This window comes from Lissotriton vulgaris, chromosome 8, assembly GCF_964263255.1.
Source record: "Lissotriton vulgaris chromosome 8, aLisVul1.2, whole genome shotgun sequence".
NCBI lineage: Eukaryota > Metazoa > Chordata > Amphibia > Caudata > Salamandridae > Lissotriton > Lissotriton vulgaris.
The window spans coordinates 668,045,975-668,068,379 of NC_141696.1; the positions used below are offsets into that span (position 1 = coordinate 668,045,975).

At 46.5% G+C, this 22,405-nt stretch overlaps 1 protein-coding gene across 3 annotated transcripts in view; it reads left to right on the forward strand.

Moving 5' to 3' along the window:
• DMD (dystrophin) overlaps nucleotides 1–22,405 on the forward strand; it is a 4,652,165-nt gene that overhangs the window by 4,414,402 nt on the left and 215,358 nt on the right. For all 3 annotated transcript variants that reach the window (XM_086934537.1, XM_086934536.1, XM_086934538.1), the window contains one exon: nucleotides 19,573–19,684. In XM_086934537.1, the coding sequence (XP_086790663.1) occupies nucleotides 19,573–19,684 (112 nt within the window). The remainder of the gene's footprint in view (nucleotides 1–19,572; nucleotides 19,685–22,405) is intronic.

Consider the following 22,405-nt stretch of genomic DNA (forward strand, 5'->3'; position numbering starts at 1 on the left):
GCTAATGGAGCCTTTTAGGGAAGGCTGAATCATCGCGTTGCGTGTGGAAGTGAAGGCTGCTGCGTCGGGCGCACAGCAGGACTCCAGCCCTGTCACCCTTCGGCGCCGCTTCATGTTCTCTCAACGGCGCCGAACTCGCCATCTTTGAACATTCTTTCGCTCGAGGTCCAAACTCCCTCCTCCCACGCCGGGCACCCCTCCCCCACTCGGTGCATCACATCACAACAGACAGGGGCCTACTTGTTGCCGACTCCATTCTATAAACATGATTATGCTTGCCAGCAGGTATCATAATTAATTATTTACTTTCCACAGTGGTAAACAGTATGCAAATGAGTGGAGTTTTTGCAGATGCTCTCATGACTAGACATAACCGGAGCTGTTATTTTCTTCCAAGACAGCTTGCGCGGCAAAGTGTAATTATCCCAATGTTGTTGGGCAAATCGGACCCTGCCTTCTGTCCTACGCCCTCAAGTAAACATTTCTCGCAGGCCGTTGGTCCTGAAATGCCATCAGAACACTGGGATCAACAGCTGGAACACCAGTCAGAGCTGTGTGGCGTAAAATAAGTCACTGTGCTGTAATTGTATTGGCAGATATGTTCAGACTCTTCTCGGCAGCTAAGCAACCGCTTATTCTCAATTAGGTTCAGGCTGGTTTACTGGTGAGGATTTGTGTAACCGGTGCTTTAAATGTTCTGTTTCCTCTCTCTGGGTGATATGCTTTCAGCACAAATGTTTCTCCGTCTTAGAGTGGTCCACCCTCTCGCCCCAGTTTATGCACACAGCATTGCTTCGATTAGGCCGGTGGTTGCCAGTGGGGGCCATCAACACCTATTTTTCCACATAAGATAGTTAACGAGGGCAAAGAGAGGAAAAAACAAATGGAAAAGAAAGAGCAGGAGAAAGACGGGAAAAAATGCCACATCGAGAGAAAGGAGGAACCTGCAGGATTTGAGATAAACGGGCAGGGAGCGTCTGGTAGTGGATTAAAGAGGCATGAGGTGGTTGAAGACGAACAGCCTTCGTATTCGGCACGTCGACGAATAATTACACTGCAGGCTGGCTTCTGAGTAGTGCTTTGGCGACCACCACCCTTTCTTTGACAAATTAAGCACTGGCGCACGGGTTAAACAGTCGGATCACAAAGCACAGAAAAGTAAGTTAACTGACCCTTTACGCCTCTGTTGTATGTGAAATTTTTGTCAGACTTAGAAGAATTTACAGCATCTGTGCTCACCTGCTCTTTGTGATGCGTACATCCTTTTGCAGATGATGGAGTTTATTAATCTCTCCAAGATGCCAGACTAGATCCCGAATCTTGTTCTCCATAAGTGGCTATAATCATCCGGCAGGGACACGTGGACTCTAATTTAAACCTGTCTCGCCCCAGATGTAGCAACATCAAAGTATATAAGGCACCAATGATCATCCTGAGGTCAGTTTCTGCTTTTCAGAGCCTCAGCCATGTGGTTCAGGGCTCTTCTTGGGGCTTCACCAACAAATGACTTCGCTTTTCAACAGTGTCCCTCTCAGATTTCTGGGTTTAAACCCGGTGGTCACCGATGTTATAAGAAGATTTTTTGTTTATTGCAAATCCATTGCTTGGATCCAAAAAGGACCCCAAAGACTTCTACTCCTGTTCCGTAATGCGCCCAAAGGGCATCAGAGTGTGGAAGGCAAGTCCATTTTGGCCAAGGCTTGCAGGGATATGCAGAAGCATTCTACTTTCTCTTCAATTAAGTCCCACGACAGGGAACAATCTCCCAAAACCTCTTAACATAACATATAAAATGCTCCAAAGGATGGCAAAATGGTCCAGCCTTTGGGGCCCTTCTGAGTCCTGATGCCATTCCCCAATGCAGGTATCTATCATTCCGGTCCTCGGAAGCTTGTTTCCGGCCCAGGGAAGACATGTGCTAGGAGACTTTACCCTGTTCAAATTACTTACCAGTGAACAGTAATTTTTCCCTCTTGTAGTGAATCCTTGATCCTAAAGTAACATGACTAGATTCTCCCGTGTCTAGGGCTAACCGAGCAACGTGACTGGTGCTGTATGCGGTCAGTGCGCTGATAGGCGCAGACGGGCTTGCCTTTGGCATGTTGTCAGCATGACCGCATCCTATTTATGTAGTCTTCCTGATATGAAGACTAGCACCCAAAAAGGCAGGCAAAAACGTTTTGCTCCAACCAGTACTTAAAAACAATTAAAATCAACACAAAAAATGCTCAACTGATTCATTTTCTGTTTCGCCAATTTTGCAGAAATCAGTATGTGCCCCACAAAAAAAGTGTGCCCCCCCTCAGCATGGGCCTGTGTTCCTTTCCACCACCGGGCAAATCAGTCTGTCTGTCCTCAACAGTGGGAAAGATAAGGGGTGTTTACCCCCATGCAAGACTCGCATGGTCCCTGGTTTGATTTATTCCTCTTGCATGGGCTAGTACCAGCCACACAAGGGGAGGGGGGGGGGTTATCGGGATGCTGGGTGGGTGGACTTTTGTGAATGCCCATAGATCATGCAAGATTCCACCACAGAAATGTGAGGAAATCGTGAGACATACTACCTGTCTGGGTGTGATAGTTTTCCATAGATAGCATTCAAGCAGGGTTGTGCTAAAATTTGTATACATTTTTTTTGTGCAAAATTACGCATCATTCCACAAAATGCAGATTTGTCATTTCACGTTATATATGTGCAAAAAATGCATTTTTGTGCCAATTTTTAACATGAGGATGCTTTTCGCACCAAATAAAAGTGTGAAAAAAACATAAGCACCGCAAACAGCCAATCATGTTCTGTTGTTCCTGTGCATTTGTTACATTTTTATCAGGTTTGGCACACACATAAGTTCCGTAATGGTGTGATTTCGCATGACAACTGAACCATGAAATTCCCAAATTTATGTGAGTTACATGTGTGTAAATCACATTTTGCCCAGGCCTAGTTTAAAAAATGTCTTAATTTGGCAGGATTCCGTGGATGGTGGCCAAGCCTGGGCTGAAGTACCAGAGCTTCCGCAGACACAAATACAGCTCATTTTCTTTCCTTTTTGTTTTTTTACATAACATGTTGAAGGGTCCATGTTGCATTCTGGGGCCTTTTGGTGTTAAATGTGCTAGGCCTAACCAAAAAGTGGGGCTTTCATATTTATCAGGAGAAGGGCGGAAACACTGCGTGTTAAGAGTCTAGTGTATCTCAAAGATTCAGGAAGTTTCTGTCACAGAAATGTGAGGAAAGTGCAAAGTTTGAGCCAGTTTCAGGTTTGCCGGCCATTGTTCATAAAGAAAATGTTGTGTGATCCAAGCAAGGCACACAACCCTGGACTACCCTAATGGTTCACTTTTTTTAAAACGTCTGAATTTGGTAGGTTTTCCTGGGAGGAGGCTGAGTTCCTGTTCAAATACCAGAACTGCTCCCATTCCCAAAACAGGTCATTTTTTGTTACACGAAATCCTGATATCTCCATGTCGCGTTTTGGGGCCTTTTGTGTCGCGGGGGCTGGGCCCAGCCACACAAGTGAAGTAATGTCTTTATCTGGAGAAGTGTCGAAACAAGGAAAAGTATAACATTTGTGATCCAATACGCAATATAGAAAAGGTACCTTGAGGAATTATTTCCACTGTTAATTAATATTTTTCACATGCCATCAATATGTGCATTCAATCAAATAAACATCGGAACCATGGTATCAATCATTTTTCAGCTTTATATCATATGTTATATACGAAACAGTGAATAATTTGCAACAAATAGAAAAAGGCAACACAAACCACACTATTACAATCAATATCCTTCCGATAGTGTGTTATACTGTTGGTACTGTATGTATTATATACATATATACATATCGTGCTCCTGAAGCCTCAGTCAGCTCATGCAACAGTCTATAAACATGAATGTTATGGTTCTTATTTGTAACCAAACAGTATACAGGCGTCGACGTTTCGGTCTTTACACTGCGATTTCCACCAAGACCATCCTCAGGACTGTATGTTGCTCAAAATATCTACAAAATATACAATATGTACAATATATTAGACCCCGTTCCTAATGTCCAATATAATTGATTGTCTGCTAACACTAACCGTCACCACACCCAGTGTGACTACACATAAAATACATTACTCACTATGCTTCAAGTAGAGAAACCTCAATCTTCATAGACCAATAGGGAAGTCTTAACCATAGACCATCCACTTTCATGTGTTCCTGTACAAACAAGTATATATGAACACTTATATATATACACTGAGCATATGCCTTCATATTACTACAACAACCGTCCATTCTTAACTCCTCTCCATATAAGACACTAGTTCAGCTTACCTCCTCAAAGAGATAGAAACATTTCAGACTTGCTCGGTTAATTTTCGTATTTCTACCGTGTTCGATTGGTGTGGTTCCAATCTAAAGTGCAGAAACGGAAGATAACTTCCATAAGTCCATGCAAATACCTAGTAAGACTATCATTATCCCAGTAACCCGCCATTGGCACTTACTTCCACACTAAGTATCGAGCGGGATTCCAATTTACTCCGTCTCACTTCGAAAGCCAGCTCACAATGGTAACGGAGGAGACTACATCAAAGTCGCGGACTCCGCGCATGCTCAGAAAGGGGACGTCGCTTTAGTCTATGAGGCGGCCATTTCTAAATGGTTTTCATACCTGCTCTATCCAACAAACCATATTGTAATACCAACAATCCTAAGTATAAAAAGTGTAACCGAATATTATCAGCCCGATGTATTTGTGAAAATATTTAAAATATATACAGTTCAAATGCACCTAACGTCTCAGTGAAACCAACTATAGATTCAGAAGTCGGCCTTACAATCGGGACCAGTCTAAGACAACCACCATCCACAATGTAAATTACAGTCTACTGATGACATAAGGAACATAATCATAGGGTTGCCAAATTGTGCCATTCAACATGTTGGTTAAGACCCAGAACCATCGTCCTGCACATCCATATCCATCTGTTTTCTTTAATGGTTAGCAGACGATCTACATTGGTCCTTCTTTTTGACCCCTTAATCACTTCTAGCACAAACCATTTCATGTCCTGTGGACCATGCGACTTTTCAATATAGTGTTCTACCATGGGTGCTGTCAACACTTTACATCTAATCCTAGATTGGTGCTGGGTTATTCTTTTTTTCACCTCTTGGGTTGTCTTCCCAATGTAAGCTAAGTTACATGGACATAGTATACAGTAGATGACGTTCTTAGTCAAGCAGTTCGAATGATGTCTCATAGTAAATTCTTTACCGTTAAGTGTACATGATTTGGTAACCGCAGTTGTATCACAGGCTACACATTGTCCACATGGATAATGGCCCACTCGAGGTGTCAAACCCCATTGACTGTGTATGGTATTTATCCTTGGTTCTCTGTATGTTTTAACCAGGAAGTCACGTAGATTCCTAGCCCTCTTGAATGCAAAGTATGGACATTTCAGCTGTAATTCACTTTTCTGTATAAGGTGCCAGTTTCTTGTTACAATCTTTTTGATTTCATTAGATTCAGTTCCAAAGGTGGTAATACAGGCTATGTTATTGTCTAGTACCTCTTTTTGTTTGCTTTGATCCAAAAGTGATGTCCGGTCATAATACCATGCTCGTTTGAGAGCTCTTTTTACCAATCTGTTTGGATATTGTCTGGCCACCAGTTTTTTTTGTAAAATCTTAGCCTCCCTGAAATAATCCTCCCTTTTGGTACAGTTACGTTTAATTCTTAAGAACTGGCCAAAAGGGAGGTTATCCCGTAGGTTCCTGGGATGGTGGCTGGAATATTTTAAAAGAGTGTTACGTGACGTGGGTTTCGTATACAAATTTACCACCAAGTTACCATTATCATGTAGGATGTTCAAGTCTAAAAAATTGACACTTTGCTTACTATATTCCATAGTGAATTTTAGGTTGTCATTTTGTTCATTTAACCATCTGTGAAATGTTAATAGATGATCCTCACTTCCTTCCCAAACTAGACAGACATCATCTATATACCTAAGGTATTTAGTAATGTGTGTTCCAAATGGGTTGTTATTATGAATGTTTTTATTCTCAAAATCTGCCACATACAGATTAGCTATATCGGGAGCGAAAATCGTACCACTCACCCAATCATACACTAAAGACAGTATAAGTGTAATAAATGCTTTGGAAGGCATTTCCTTTGACCCTACGATCAACATTCTTGTTACAATGGATATTGAGAGTTTATACTCCAATATCCCACAGAGAGAAGCAGTGGATATACTTGAAAAAATCCTAAATACACAGACCCACCCTATGCAAGTACCAGTGGACTTTGTCATCCAATGTGCTAAAATAGCTCTCGAGTGCAACTATTTTCTATTCAATGATGACTTTTATGGTCAAAGAAAAGGGGTGGCGATGGGAGCGATTTTCGCTCCCGATATAGCTAATCTGTATGTGGCAGATTTTGAGAATAAAAACATTCATAATAACAACCCATTTGGAACACACATTACTAAATACCTTAGGTATATAGATGATGTCTGTCTAGTTTGGGAAGGAAGTGAGGATCATCTATTAACATTTCACAGATGGTTAAATGAACAAAATGACAACCTAAAATTCACTATGGAATATAGTAAGCAAAGTGTCAATTTTTTAGACTTGAACATCCTACATGATAATGGTAACTTGGTGGTAAATTTGTATACGAAACCCACGTCACGTAACACTCTTTTAAAATATTCCAGCCACCATCCCAGGAACCTACGGGATAACCTCCCTTTTGGCCAGTTCTTAAGAATTAAACGTAACTGTACCAAAAGGGAGGATTATTTCAGGGAGGCTAAGATTTTACAAAAAAAACTGGTGGCCAGACAATATCCAAACAGATTGGTAAAAAGAGCTCTCAAACGAGCATGGTATTATGACCGGACATCACTTTTGGATCAAAGCAAACAAAAAGAGGTACTAGACAATAACATAGCCTGTATTACCACCTTTGGAACTGAATCTAATGAAATCAAAAAGATTGTAACAAGAAACTGGCACCTTATACAGAAAAGTGAATTACAGCTGAAATGTCCATACTTTGCATTCAAGAGGGCTAGGAATCTACGTGACTTCCTGGTTAAAACATACAGAGAACCGGGGCGTGGCTTGGCGGGCGAAGATGGCGGTCGCAGCCTTGTAGAGCTCCCGCCGGCCCGGACTAAATCCGATCATTTATCCTGGCCCCCGAGCCCACTGTTGGTGCCCAGTGCCTGTACTCGATCCGGTGAAGTCTCCAGTCTGCGTTGGTGTGTAGATCCTGTGATTCCTCCCTTCCTGTGATCGAGGGGAGTCGGCGGCAGAGTGCGGCCTGGTGGCCGGCCGGAACCGGGGTCCTCGAGTTTCGCGACGCCTGGTGGCAGCTGTGACCTGGCGGGTGCGGGTGGCATCCGCTACGCCGTCCTGGGCTTATCTCTCCGCCCGCGATCGCCTGGAGTTTGAGGCGGAACCAGCGACTCCTACCCATCGGCTCTTCCCCTGCACGACCGGCGAGTGGTGGCGGCGTGGCTGGGCCCTGCGACAGTCTGGTGGCGGGACTTCTTGTGCCCCGGGGCGACCGGGGCTGGACTGGTGGTCGGCTGGCCCCCCTGATCCACCTCCCCTGGCTGGGCCCGCTGGGTACGGCGACCCGTGGACCGCGGACCCGCTGATTCTTCCTGATATATCCTGGGCGGCTGCCCGTGAGGACGAGTGTGGGTGCGGCCTGTCCGGCTGGGGTGACGCCGGGGCCTCGATTTTCGCGACATCCGATCGCAGCGTCCCTCCCCGGGGCCTCATCTGGGCCGCCCCGGTCCAGTTCTTGCGACAGTGCCCGAGAGTGGTGTTGGCTCTGCCCGGCGCTTGCCATGACCAGGGACAGAGGAGGTGGCCCGCCCAAGCATGGGCCCATAGACAAATTCACAGGGCCGAGTGGTGGCGCTGGGGCGACCGGTGGCAGCGGCGGCCCCGGGCCAGACAACGCAGCTATCCTAGCGGCCATAACCCAGTCTCGGGACATGCTCGATGCCAAGATAGGCGCAGTCGGGGCGGATGTCACGCTCCTACGCCAGGACCTTCGCAATGCAGTGGAGCGGATTGCTGGAGTCGAAACCCGTGTCACGGAGACTGAGGCGGACATTAGTGGCCTAAAGAAGCGCCTTGCGGAGGTGGAAAGCGTCCAGAAGACACTGGCGGCCCGCGTGGAGGATGCAGAAGGGCGCGCGCGGCGCAACAACCTCCGCTTCATTGGTTTTCCGGAGCGGTGCGAGAAGGACAGCATGGAGAGGTTCCTGACCGGGTGGCTGGAGAGCTGGCTCCCTGAAGGGGCGTTATCTAGGTGTTTCGTGATCGAGAGGGCCCACAGGGCCCTGACCCAGCGGCCGCCGGAGGGTGAGCGCCCGCGGCCGGTCATAGCCCGCCTGCTGAACTATCATGACCGTGATGTTATCCTGCGGGAGGCGAGGAACAAGGGCTCCCTCGCCTTTGAGAATCATACCATTATGATTTTCCCGGACTACACAAAAATGGTGCAACAACAGCGGCACTCCTTCATGGACGCTAAGGCCAAGCTCCGGGGCCTCAAGCTCCAGTACTCGCTCCTGTATCCAGCTCGCCTGCGGGTCATATACCAGTCTCGCACCCACTTCTTTGACTCGCCAGAGGAGGTGTTTCGCTGGACGGATGAGGCAGTGCGACTTTGTCCCCACGCCCAACCGGGACTGGACCCGGGCAGGTCTCCAGGTTCGTCGCCGGAGCGGACACAACGCCAGCCCAAGAAGGGCCGACATCGGAGGTCTCGCTCCAAGAAAAGATCGGCTTCCGCCTGTGCGTCGCAATCGGGTGGCACCAGGGACTCTGAACACTCCGATGCGGGCAGCTGAACACTGTTGGGCCTCCATACATTCTGTCTGCTGCATATGGACTCGCTCTGCCTTGGCTGGTGAGACTGTCTTATTTTGTCCTTGATGTACCAGCCGGCTCCCATGTGGAGACTTCAGCTATAGACATGGGGACACTGTGTGGCTCGGAGGGTACCTTATACGGGCCTCAGACCCTCACGGATGTGAGTGTTGTAGGGGGGGTGGTGAGTGTGCGTCTTGGTGGGGTTTTGGGGATCCATTGGTATGGCGGGCCCTGAGTCCTCTGTTTTGGGCTCGGGTCTCTCCATGCCGCGACAGGTACTTCACTGTTTTCTGAGGTATAGGGGTGGGGGGGTGGGGTATGGGGGGGTGTTTTGGTGTTGCACTTGTTGTTGGGGGGGCTTTGGGCTGGAACGGGGGAGTTGTGTTTGCGGGCTGGGGGGGTGGGTCCACACGTGTCGGGGGCTGTGCTTTTTGTCGTTTTGCGGGTAGCACCTGGGTGGGAGGGTGGGCCAGATCTTGAACTGTGTGTCGATAATGGCTAGTGCTGCGACTGTGACTCCTTCGAAGACCCTGCGGGTGGTGACGTGGAATGTGCGGGGTGTCCTGGATAAGATTAAGCGGGGGGCTGTGCTGCGGTGGGGGAAAAGGGAGATGGTGGATGTTCTTTTACTTCAGGAAACGCACATGCTGGGATCCAAAGCCCTTAGCCTCCAGAGGTTCGGCTACCACCAGGTCTATCATGCTGGCTTTACGAGGGGCTCGAGGGGGGTGGCCATACTGATTCATCGTAGGGTGGCCTATGTCCACGAGAAGCAATGGATTGACCCCCAGGGCAGATTTGTTTTTGTTAAAGGCCTGCTGGGTTCTGAGCCGGTGGTTTTTGGTAGTGTCTATGCCCCTCCCCCCCTGCAGTGGGCACTGTCTGAACGGCTGTTTGCGCTGTGGGACGAAATCCCCGAGGTCCTGACTGTGGTGGGGGGTGATTGGAATGAAGTCATGGATGTGGGCCTGGACCGCCAGCGGCGAGCGTGTGTGGTACCAAACCCCCCCCCCCCCCGCGGCTGCCCCCTCCCGGTTGAGTGCAACGGCGCGCAGTATGGGCTGGGTCGATGTGTGGCGGCACTTTCATCCCGCAGTACAGGCCTTCACGTATGTATCGGCGGTGCATGGGTCATTCTCGAGGCTCGATTACTTGTTTGTACCCGGGGCCTGCCTGAGCGGTGTTAGGGACGCCTCGATACTCCCCAGGGGCCTTTCGGATCATTCCCCTGTCCTGGCCACTCTGACCCTCCCCGTTAAACGGCAACCTTTTCGCTGGCGTATGTCCGCCTGGCAGTTGCAGCGGCCGGACTACGTGGCGCACCTACGGGAGGCAATCGACCACTTCTGGCGCGAGAACTTGGTGGGGGGAGCCGATGCTGTTGTGGTGTGGGAGGCGCTGAAGCCCACGATCCGGGGCATCGACATAACTTGGTGTGCGGCCGCTCGGCGGAAGCACCGAGAGGCCATTGTGGCTGCCGCGGCCCGCGTGGAGGAGTTGGAGCAGCGTGGTCGACTTGGAGGCGAGGAGGGCGTGGTGCGCCAGCTCCTGCAGGCCCAGCAGACTTACTCCTCGGTCCTACATGAGGAGGCCCGGCAGGCGTGGCTCGCCACGCGCAGTAGGGTATATCAGTGGGGCGATAAGTCCTGCACCATGTTGCATAGACTTTGCCAGGCGACCTTCCAGCCCCTGGAGCTACCTGGTCTCACGGCGGGGGATGGCTCAGTCATAACCGACCCGGACCAATTGGCGGCCAGCTTTGCCCGCTACTACGAGGCACAATATGCCCCTCGCGGTCCACTGAGGGAGAGCGGGATTGCCCCGTACTTGGATGCTTTACTCCCGCAGGCAGTCCCGGAGGAGACCAGGACGGCCCTAGAGGTCCCACTTACGTCCGAGGAGCTAGGGGAGGCCCTTGGCCAACTGAACACTGGGAAGGCGCCCGGCCCTAGTGGCTACCCTGCCGAATTTTATAAAAAATTCCACGTCCAGCTGGGACCCCACTTTCGCAATGCGCTAGAGGCAGCGCGGTCTAGGGGCGAGCTGCCACCTGACTGGCGTCATGCTGAGATTGTGGTCTTTTTGAAGCCTGGTAGGGCGCCTGACCGTCATGATTCGTACAGGCCTATCTCCCTCCTCAACATCGAGGCCAAGATCTTGGCGAAAGCCCTAGCGAACCGCCTTCTGCCCCTCATAGCCGACCTGGTCCACCCCGACCAGGCCGGGTTCATGCCGCACCGGGCCACCCGACACAATATCCGGCGGGCGCAGGCAGCGATCGACGCCATGAGAGCTAGGGATGAACAGGCCGCTCTTCTCCTTGCGGACATGGACCGGGCCTTTGACTCGGTGAGCTGGGCGTATCTCTTCACCTTATTGGCCCGCCTAAACCTCGGGCCGGTCTTTCTGTCCTATATCCGCCTCCTGTATACCAATGTCACGGCGTCGGTCCGGGTGGCAGGCGCGGTCTCAGGACGCTTCCCAATCGGCCGCGGTACGCGCCAGGGTTGCCCATTGTCCCCATACCTATTTGCCCTGGCCATGGAGCCCCTCGCGGCGCGGGTGCGGCTAGATGCCCAGCTGCGTGGCTTTGTCTGGAACGATACTCTTACAGATAGAATTGCACTCTATGCGGACGATGTCCTCCTGTTCCTTACGGATCTGCGGCGCTCTGGCCCCCGAATCCTGGAGATCATGCGGGGGTTTGGCGAAGTCTCCGGGCTTACCCTTAACCTATCTAAGTCGACCCTGTGGGTTTTGCATGGCGGAGTGGTGGCCGAAGATTGGGCTGCTGATCTACGAGTGGCGACGGACGGCCTGAAATACTTGGGTGTTTTCCTCTCGACTTCGCGGGCCGTGGCTTGGACGCGTAGTGTCCTACCGGTGTGGGAACGGGTCCAGACGGATGTTAAAACATGGTCCAGGATGCCGCTCACGATCTTTGGGAGGTCGGCCATCTTTAAGATGGTGGCGCTACCGAGACTGCTGTACCAACTCCAACATTTCCCGCACCCTATAGGCATGGAGTGGTTTCGCCAGGTGAACTCTGTGCTGGGCCGCTTCCTGTGGGAGGGCGGAGCAGCCAGAGTGGCCCTAAAGACATGTTTTCTATCCACCTACTGTGGTGGCTTGGCCACGTCTGATCTCCTCTCCTACTACCAAGCATCGCATCTGCTTGTTCTTAACGATTGGTGGTATGGGGATAGGAGTGATCCGGCATATGCCCTGGAAAGGCATCTTATGGGTGACCATACGCTCCACACCGTTCTATACTCGGCGCGTATACGCCGTGGGTTGCCATCGGTGACAAGGGTGGTCTTTGCAGTGTGGCGGCAGTCCTTGCGCCGCATGGGATGGTGGGGCAAGTTGACGGCGGAAACGCCGCTGTGGCACAACGGTCTGCTTCCAGAGCTGGCGACTCTGGCTGGGTTCGAGGGTTGGGAGACTATTGGGATTACTCAACTGGGCCACGTCGTGTCCGGCGCAACCCTCAAGTCCTTTGCAGACCTCCGAGTGGAATTCCAAATGCCTCAGTCCCAGTTTTTCCGTTACTTACAGCTGCGACATGCCCTCGCCCCAAGCATTGCCGGCCTTGACTCCCTTCCGGAGTTTAGCCCACTTGAGGCGAAAGTCTTTATGGGCGACCTGGGAGACAAGAAGGTTTCCAGGATCTACCAGACTCTGGTTATTCACTGCTCGTCTACTCTCAGCTCCCTCCGGGAAGCCTGGGAGGTGGACGTGGGCACCCTGGACGAGGACGACTGGAGAGAGGCCCTGGAGTCTCCTCGTGGCACCGCTATCGCGGTTCGGCTCCGTCTCATACAATTCAAGTATTTACATCGTGCCTATTACACACGTGAACGACTGTGGAGGGCTGGTTTGATTGAGTCATCGGAGTGCCTGCGATGTGGTGAAGTGCCTGGCACCTTGTTGCACACAGTATGGTCATGTGGTCGCCTGGCTGGCTTCTGGAGGGGTGTATGGAATTGCCTGGCTGAGGTCCTGGGCTGGGATCTTCCCCGTACCCACCGGCTGGGCCTGCTGCACGTCATGGACGGGGTTGGGGGCAACATCTATAAACGTCACCTATTGCTTCTGGGCCTGGTGGTGGCTAAGCGCGACTTGGCTCGGGCCTGGAAATCTGTGAGGGCCCCCCCCCTGTCGGCATGGAAGGCGGGACTGGACTATTTTATGGGTCTTGAGAAACCGATTTTTGAGGCGCGGGGCTGCCCACGCAAGCACTTCAAGATCTGGAAGCGGTGGGCTGACTACCGTGGCCTATCCTTGGAACCCCCGGCGGAACCGGAGGAGGACATTTGATCGCAGCACTGTCTCTGGCCCTAAAGGCACATCCCAGGTTGCTTTATGCCTGCTTCTCTTATATGAACCATCTCTGTATTGCCTCTGAACATGTGTGGAAGGGGGGGGGGGATAGTGGGTACGGGTGGGGGTGTAGTTGGGGTTGGGATGGGTAGTTGGGATATTAAAGCTGAGCTTCATTGATACTTGCTTAAGTATTTCTTGTGTATGTGATCCATGCATTGATCTTGATGTGGTGACCTTGGTGTGGGAAGGTGCCTCATGCTTGTTATTCTTTTGCTCAATAAACTTGGTTGTGAAAAAAAAAAACATACAGAGAACCAAGGATAAATACCATACACAGTCAATGGGGTTTGACACCTCGAGTGGGCCATTATCCATGTGGACAATGTGTAGCCTGTGATACAACTGCGGTTACCAAATCATGTACACTTAACGGTAAAGAATTTACTATGAGACATCATTCGAACTGCTTGACTAAGAACGTCATCTACTGTATACTATGTCCATGTAACTTAGCTTACATTGGGAAGACAACCCAAGAGGTGAAAAAAAGAATAACCCAGCACCAATCTAGGATTAGATGTAAAGTGTTGACAGCACCCATGGTAGAACACTATATTGAAAAGTCGCATGGTCCACAGGACATGAAATGGTTTGTGCTAGAAGTGATTAAGGGGTCAAAAAGAAGGACCAATGTAGATCGTCTGCTAACCATTAAAGAAAACAGATGGATATGGATGTGCAGGACGATGGTTCTGGGTCTTAACCAACATGTTGAATGGCACAATTTGGCAACCCTATGATTATGTTCCTTATGTCATCAGTAGACTGTAATTTACATTGTGGATGGTGGTTGTCTTAGACTGGTCCCGATTGTAAGGCCGACTTCTGAATCTATAGTTGGTTTCACTGAGACGTTAGGTGCATTTGAACTGTATATATTTTAAATATTTTCACAAATACATCGGGCTGATAATAGTCGGTTACACTTTTTATACTTAGGATTGTTGGTATTACAATATGGTTTGTTGGATAGAGCAGGTATGAAAACCATTTAGAAATGGCCGCCTCATAGACTAAAGCGACGTCCCCTTTCTGAGCATGCGCGGAGTCCGCGACTTTGATGTAGTCTCCTCCGTTACCATTGTGAGCTGGCTTTCGAAGTGAGACGGAGTAAATTGGAATCCCGCTCGATACTTAGTGTGGAAGTAAGTGCCAATGGCGGGTTACTGGGATAATGATAGTCTTACTAGGTATTTGCATGGACTTATGGAAGTTATCTTCCGTTTCTGCACTTTAGATTGAAACCACACCAATCGAACACGGTAGAAATACGAAAATTAACCGAGCAAGTCTGAAATGTTTCTATCTCTTTGAGGAGGTAAGCTGAACTAGTGTCTTATATGGAGAGGAGTTAAGGTTGGACGGTTGTTGTAGTAATATGAAGGCATATGCTCAGTGTATATATATAAGTGTTCATATATACTTGTTTGTACAGGAACACATGAAAGTGGATGGTCTATGGTTAAGACTTCCCTATTGGTCTATGAAGATTGAGGTTTCTCTACTTGAAGCATAGTGAGTAATGTATTTTATGTGTAGTCACACTGGGTGTGGTGACGGTTAGTGTTAGCAGACAATCAATTATATTGGACATTAGGAACGGGGTCTAATATATTGTACATATTGTATATTTTGTAGATATTTTGAGCAACATACAGTCCTGAGGATGGTCTTGGTGGAAATCGCAGTGTAAAGACCGAAACGTCGACGCCTGTATACTGTTTGGTTACAAATAAGAACCATAACATTCATGTTTATAGACTGTTGCATGAGCTGACTGAGGCTTCAGGAGCACGATATGTATATATGTATATAATACATACAGTACCAACAGTATAACACACTATCGGAAGGATATTGATTGTAATAGTGTGGTTTGTGTTGCCTTTTTCTATTTGTTGCAAATTATTCACTGTTTCGTATATAACATATGATATAAAGCTGAAAAATGATTGATACCATGGTTCCGATGTTTATTTGATTGAATGCACATATTGATGGCATGTGAAAAATATTAATTAACAGTGGAAATAATTCCTCAAGGTACCTTTTCTATATTGCATATTTACCCAGTTCCTTGGGGATTATTGGGTTGCCCTGTCTTTATATACTAACATTTGATATCATCATCTGAATTTCTCTCCTTTTTTGCTTCCAAATGTAAGCCAATGTCAAAGAAAGATAACATTTTGAAAATTGCCCTCTGAATCACAAATGCAGAGGTATGCAAGAATCCTTTATTACCAAACACAGTATATTCTGCATATTTGAAAAATACATAGATTTTCTTTATAGCCATTTTTAATTCATTAGATTTTACCATATGACAAATTATTACAAGCTGTAGCACAGTTGTTCACTCTGGGAATCTATTGTTTGTGGACAACCAACAAAACCTATATAACCCTGTGACTAGAAGCATCTGACAGATGTAATGGTATGTTATTTCTGTAAATTGGCTATAACCAATTGCTATTTTTCCCCACTTTACCATCTTGCTGAATTGCCAATGTTGTATACTTTTTAGAAATTTATAGCTTTCACCTATGGTTTTCACACCTAGTTTTCACCACAAACTGCAAGTAAGTTTGAAACCACAAAAAAAGGAAAATTGGACTACTAGTTAGAAACATGCAAAACCTGTGGTAAAAGATGGTTTTGTTTTACAACTCCGATTGTTTCTGAAATCTGATAACATGGTGATCTTAGGATAGCAAATCTTTTCTTGATGCCCCTTTTAGGAAAAATTGCTTATGCTTTCTTGCACAGAACTTTTCCCACCATTTCCAACAAAAAAGCAAACTTTTTCTATATTGTAAGTGTTTTCTTGGTTCCCTCCTGTGGACTCCCAGAGATTTACAAAAAATGCATGCACATTTTGCCTCAATACATTTTTCAGTCAAAAACGTTATGAAGGCCTAAGTGCGAAGTACCTCAAACATCTAGAAAGGGCTCAGCATTGAAAAGCCTCAGAAGCTAAGATAGTAACACTACCATTACCTGCTTTCTAATCAACCATCCCTTTCCACACCTCGCTGTAAAAGTTCTTCTCTACTTAGCAGGTGGACGTCCGCTTTCTCCCAGCTCCAAATAAACATTCCTTTGCATGATATTTTTTTCATTATATTTGCAGTAGACAACATTTTTTAAACAACTTTTTTTCATTCTTCTCCCCCACCACAATGTTTTTACTGCAAACCAACTTATTTATGCTGACGCCTGCTAGTAAGCAGAAATTCTTATGAAATGTACCCTTTTTATTGCTAATTGAAAGAGGATTAAAGCAGGGAAGTACCTCTTGGAGAGACCAAATAATGTCTTCTTGTCAGGTTCCATTCTCACCTTCTCCTTTCTCTAATTGGGAGCACAATAAAAGTCGCTATTTGTTGAATGTCCCTCTTAGCTAAAAAGTCAGTGATAAAAAAATCCTCCTTTCTGTGTGGTACTGTTTGACACATTGACATCGCCGGGGTAGGAGATTATGTACCATTATATTACCTTTATCAAAAAAAGTAATATTTGGCTGTGGTTTGCTTTTTACAAATACACGGAATGCAAATGTTCTGTCTTGATAAATGAAACCCTGAATCTAAAAATTGTACTGCGTCCATACTATCACGTTATGCAATGGTTCCAAAGAGAAGGTTGGTTGCAATAAAGTTGCCTTCTGTAGGTCAAAAATATGGTTTAGTTATACAACTGCCTGTGAATAAGACCTTTTGTTTCTCCAAAACAATTCTCAAAAATACATACATACTTTCAAAGGTTTTCAGCTAGCACTCTTTATCCATTGGTCTGTTGCAGTGACATTTACATTTTGTCTCTGCCTACCAAAGTATATAGCATGGGGCAATTGGTCAACCAACTTGAGCCACTTGCTTAAATTCTGTTTGAGTGTGCGCGGAATGAGATTTTGATATCAATTTATGATCAATTTAATTACTTATCTCATTCGTCAATTTTGGACCGTTGGTATCTGTCATTGAGTAAAAGACAACCCCCGCATAGGTTAGACAAACCCCATAAACTGACGCCACTCTGAAGAACCACTTACAACTGATAAAGTTTGAAAGTTTATATAAAAGTCAAATTTGAATGCAAATACAATCCTCGCAGGATAAACCTCAAAGTATACAAAAGAATACAATATCAATTCCAGAATCAACAATTTAAAGCATCGATGTGAAGTGGTTCCTTGGCGTCATCTACAGAAAGAGAAAAGTATCAAGTTAAATCTGTCCCTACTCTATACTAAGTGACATCCCTACTTCGCAAGTTCCTAACCTAAAAAAGGTGTCAGCAGTTTGACTCCCAAAGAAGTTCAAACTCTCTTAGCCTCTAAAGGTAACTTTAAGTTTTAGAAGCAGTACCCTCTCTGCCTACCCATCCGCTCTCTAAGGGTCCTCGGCCTACTGCTCTCTTGCGCTCTGATCTCTCTCAGCGCATCTGCTCAAGTCATCTACGCTCTTGCTCTCTATGATGACTTCTGCTCTGAGCTGTTCGCCCTCGCCTTCGCTATCTTATCCCCGGGGTGCTGTCCCTAAAATACACAATCACAGTGTGGGTGGAACGCCCCTTGACGCCCACCACGGACTTTCCCCGATGATGTCAGCTTTTGGCTTCTTCCATTGCTTCATCTCTTTCGCCGTCCGTTAAGTTGACCTTTCTTCTTTAGATGTCATCTTCATCTTCTTGTTGGCAACTTCAACTGACACTTTCAGATCAAAAGTCATATGAACTTAAACAAGACTTTAACTTACAACTGCATTTCTTTGACCCTTCTAGGTCCTGTGAATGGTCATTCAAAAACAAGTCTCAAATTCTTAGCGCTTCTTATCACGTTCAGGCCATAAACCTCGTCCAGCGTTGTCACCTTAAATCTAACAAGTGCTAGACTTCTTGGCTCTCACGTCCACATCAAGCTATTCACAACTCCTGTGAGTCCACTAAATTACACACATTGGACTGTGCTCCTGCGAACCCTTGGTCAATCAGGTTAAAATCACAAATGACCTAAACCTTTCTAACATTCTTACAAAAATCTTCTATACAGTATAACCTTTAACATATATATATTCGTACTTAGCAAAGTCTTGATTATCTGTAAATACATTGTACATAGAATATATATATAATACATAGAGTACGAGGTTATATGCTTATTCGTTACATCGTCGTATGTATACTTTCTGCGCACTTCTCCACGTTACATTTCTCGCCGTTTCTCCATTAAAGTTACACACGTACATGAATTCTACTTTGCACGTTCTACATTTCGTAAGCATTTCTACACCATTTCTACATCAGCCCACTACGTATACGGGCCTTCTAAGTCTAATACATGTCCTAAAGTGAATACAGTTACATTTCCTATATTACTTTGGATTATATCGGTTAACCATATACTATAAGTTTCAACTTCACATTACGATATACACTTCATTCCTACGTTATACAATGTGCTTGTAAATATGGCCTATACATAATTTTTATTCAAATTTGCGCTCTCTCAAGTGTATCGTCATTCTGACCAGCCACGGCCCGTGGAGGGAGTTCTGGTGGGGCAGAAAGGCAAGGCGGGGGAGGGGTGCTAAAAACAGGAATATGGATAATTGGAGGTAAGTAAGCAATTTAATTAATAAAACGAATTTCGTAGCGCGCCCTGCATCGCATTTTACGATGCAGGGCGCTACGAAATTCGTTTTATTTATTAAATTGTTTACTTACCTCCAATTATCCATATTCCGGTTTTTAGCCCCCCCCCCACCCTGCCCTTCCCCCGCCCCGCCTTTCTGCCCCACCGGGACTCCCTCCACGGGCCGCGGCTGATTCTGACCAGCCCTATGTTGTCACACACACAGAAAATAGTCTCCTTCAGTGCCAGGAACATGTGGGCAAAGTGTCATTTTGTTTTTCATTCAGACAAAAACTTTATCATTAAAGCCATTTGAAGGTGGCTGCATGTGCTCATATGGGTGGCCATCTTAGAATTGTTTTTGTTAAACCACTGAAAGTTGCCCACCAATGTATGTGTAAGCGATTAAATGAACAGCCAGCCATCTTTGAATATTTTTTGTAAAGCTTTATTACAAAACTGTTCCATGATAGCTGCCCTTGTGTACAGTTACAGAATGGAAATTAATTCGGAATGTTTTTATAAATAAACATTTAAAAAGTAACACCCCCCCCCCAAATAAAACACATTAGACTGCCAATACTTGCGTTTTTATGAAGTTGCCTTTAATTTCTTATCTGTTTCATTTTCGCCATAGATACAGAAGTTTAAAGCACTTTAACTACGACATCTGCCAAAGCTGCTTCTTCTCTGGACGAGTGGCGAAGGGTCACAAAATGCACTATCCAATGGTGGAGTACTGCACACCGGTAAGTGAAGACTTTGCTGGTCCTAAAACAAATGACACAGTTAAATGCCACCCCCCGTCTAAAAAAATATGTATAGCTTGAAAAGATTTCATAACTGAACGTCGCACTCGAAAAAGATCAGTCAAGCAGATCTTTTCCTGTTACACAGTCCATCGCACAGTAGTTGTTGGATAATTGTCAATCAGGGTTTTCTTGCTTGTATTTGGTTTCGCCGCATAAAAAAAAAAGTTAATTACATTCTTCTGGGTGTTTTTTTATTCTTTGTAAAGTAATTTAATTTGAAGGGTTCAACTAAGAGAATGGTGTGTATGGCATGGATCTGTGAAGAAAATGAAGTCCTTTAATCGGTAATTGTTTTTTTCAGTGGAGGCAATGAAAAGAATCGTTTGGCTAGAAAGGAAGAATGTTTTGATTGGCCCGTAATGGCTTCTAAACCTTGTGACCTCTATCACAAGAGAGGAGAATCATGGCATTTGTTTTTGTGACTGTAAGATTGTTTATGCTTTCAGGGTCTCTTTAGGTCGAGCCCAGTAACCAGCGCATGCGCTGTCTGTTGTGAGCATATTGTGGCTTATCAAGATCATAGATGTCTCTTGTAGCACCCACCCACCTCTCCCCCATACTTAGCACTGATTGCCTTACCGTGTCATTCGCATTTACCAGCTTTTTAAGTTTTGTCCCAGCTTGTCAATGTTGTGTTCGTCACGCCTATGGAGCATTGCCTCGTTACAATCTTTGTTTGGCTGGCATCACTGTTTCACTAGTTGCTTTTCCATTAGAGTGAATGTGGTTTTGAGCCATCTCCCTCGTGTACGTCTCTCTCCTGCCACTCCCTGTTGACCTCAGTTGTAGGGCTGCTTCTTCCCATGCCCCTCCTCTTGCGGTGGTCCAAATGGTTCTCCCCATTGCTTCCCCAACCCGTGCTGTCCGTGTTGTTTTCCCTCTACCCCTATGTTGCTTTTTTTTACTGTCCTCACTCTCATTGATTATGCATCCCCCCAGCCTTTCCCTGTGGTACTTTAGTTCCCCTCTTGTCTTCAGTGTTCCTCTCACCCTTCCCCGTGTTATGTCCACTCCACTTTGCCTGCTCAGTTAAAAAGAAAATGTTTTACACCTTTAATTTTCTTTTTAGTTGCGGATCCAACTCTGATTGGTAACTAGAAAGGGAAAAAAACTATTTTGTAGGCGTGTATCTGCGTCGAGGAGAAACCTACAAAATGACGCAGGCAGCTACGTCTAAAGATTTTTTTAGTATTGCTTTAACCTTTTCCACACTGCACAGCCACGCAGATGCTGTGCAGCGTGGCAAACCACCATTGACAAAGCCAATAGGTCACAAAGGTAAGACATATTGTTTTTGTAACCTTTTACTGTTATAGCTTTAGAATACGAAGTGCCACTTTCTCTGTAATGTAGTAAAGCAATGAAATGGTTTCCAGTAGTTGTTCCTTGGTTTAAAGTAAGAAATCACCTTGAGATAAGTTAACTGCAAAGTCATTTGATGCACAGTATCGTACTGGGGGCCTGATTTGTATTTAGATTTAGTTGTATTTATCTATACAGAAAGTTGGAAAGATAACAAGTCAACTGTAGTCCCTATTGATCTTTTGGTCCCTTTGTAATGAAACCTATATATTGAGTGGGTAGGGGAAAAGACAGTAAAAGACATCATAGCCATTACACAGGGGTTCTGAAAGGCTTCTTGATGGGCTTTTCTCCAAACTGCACTGGCTGTAGTGCACAAAGGTTAGGGAGTGTTCCTCAAATTAGGTGTCTGATTTTTGAGTGCCACTTTACAGGCTCTTGCCGTGGTGTTGTGGTGGAAAGATCATCTGAATGGTAGAGACATGTACCCCTGCCCTGAGTGCCCTACTGTTCTGTTGTCTGGGTCCCTAATGCCAACCTTTTGTCATGGGTGAAGCTGAATCATGCATGTGTGCCATGACATAGGCCTGTCTCAGGGATTGGGGTCTTGTTGGACTGGAAGGGGGTGCCCAACGCGCTACCCTCATAGTGGTGAAAGCCTACCACCTTCACCAGGGGTCAAGCAGCACACAAGCACGGTGGTGGCAGCATACCGTGTAGTAATCAGTAGTAGTGAACATTACCTTTTTACCCTGTATCACTGGAGTGAAGCCTACAGGCTCACTCACCTTGAAGTTCCACTGCTGTGTGCCTAACTCACCCTTGGCCTATGTGTTGGATCACAATCCTCCCAGAGCAAATACTAAACCTGGGATGACCGGGGCATTAAAGGATCTGATGAGAGAGATAGGGCTGGTGGATGCATGGTGGGTTAGACACCCAGACACTAGGACGTTCAGGTGTCACACCCTCTACTAATACACACAGCAGACTTGACCAGGTCCTCCTGTCACAAAATCTGATGCCCAGAGTGGAGGAAATAGTGTATCTTCCAAGATACATCTCAGATCACTCACCATTACAATTAACTTTAAATATGGGCGGGCCCAGGGCGTCAATTCCCATGTGGCGTCTTCAAATGAAGGTACTCACTGACCCGCCATTTGCCGGGAAACTCTTGAACTCTTTAACTATTTCGCAGTGAACTGGGGCTCAGCATCATCAAGGGGTGTGGAAAGGGAGGCACTGAAAGTAGTGGTACGTGCGTTTTGCCTTAATGTGACCTATGGGGTTCAAAAACAGCTCAAGAGAGATATTGAGGTGGTAGAAAAGGGACTGGCTGAACTGGAGGGGGTG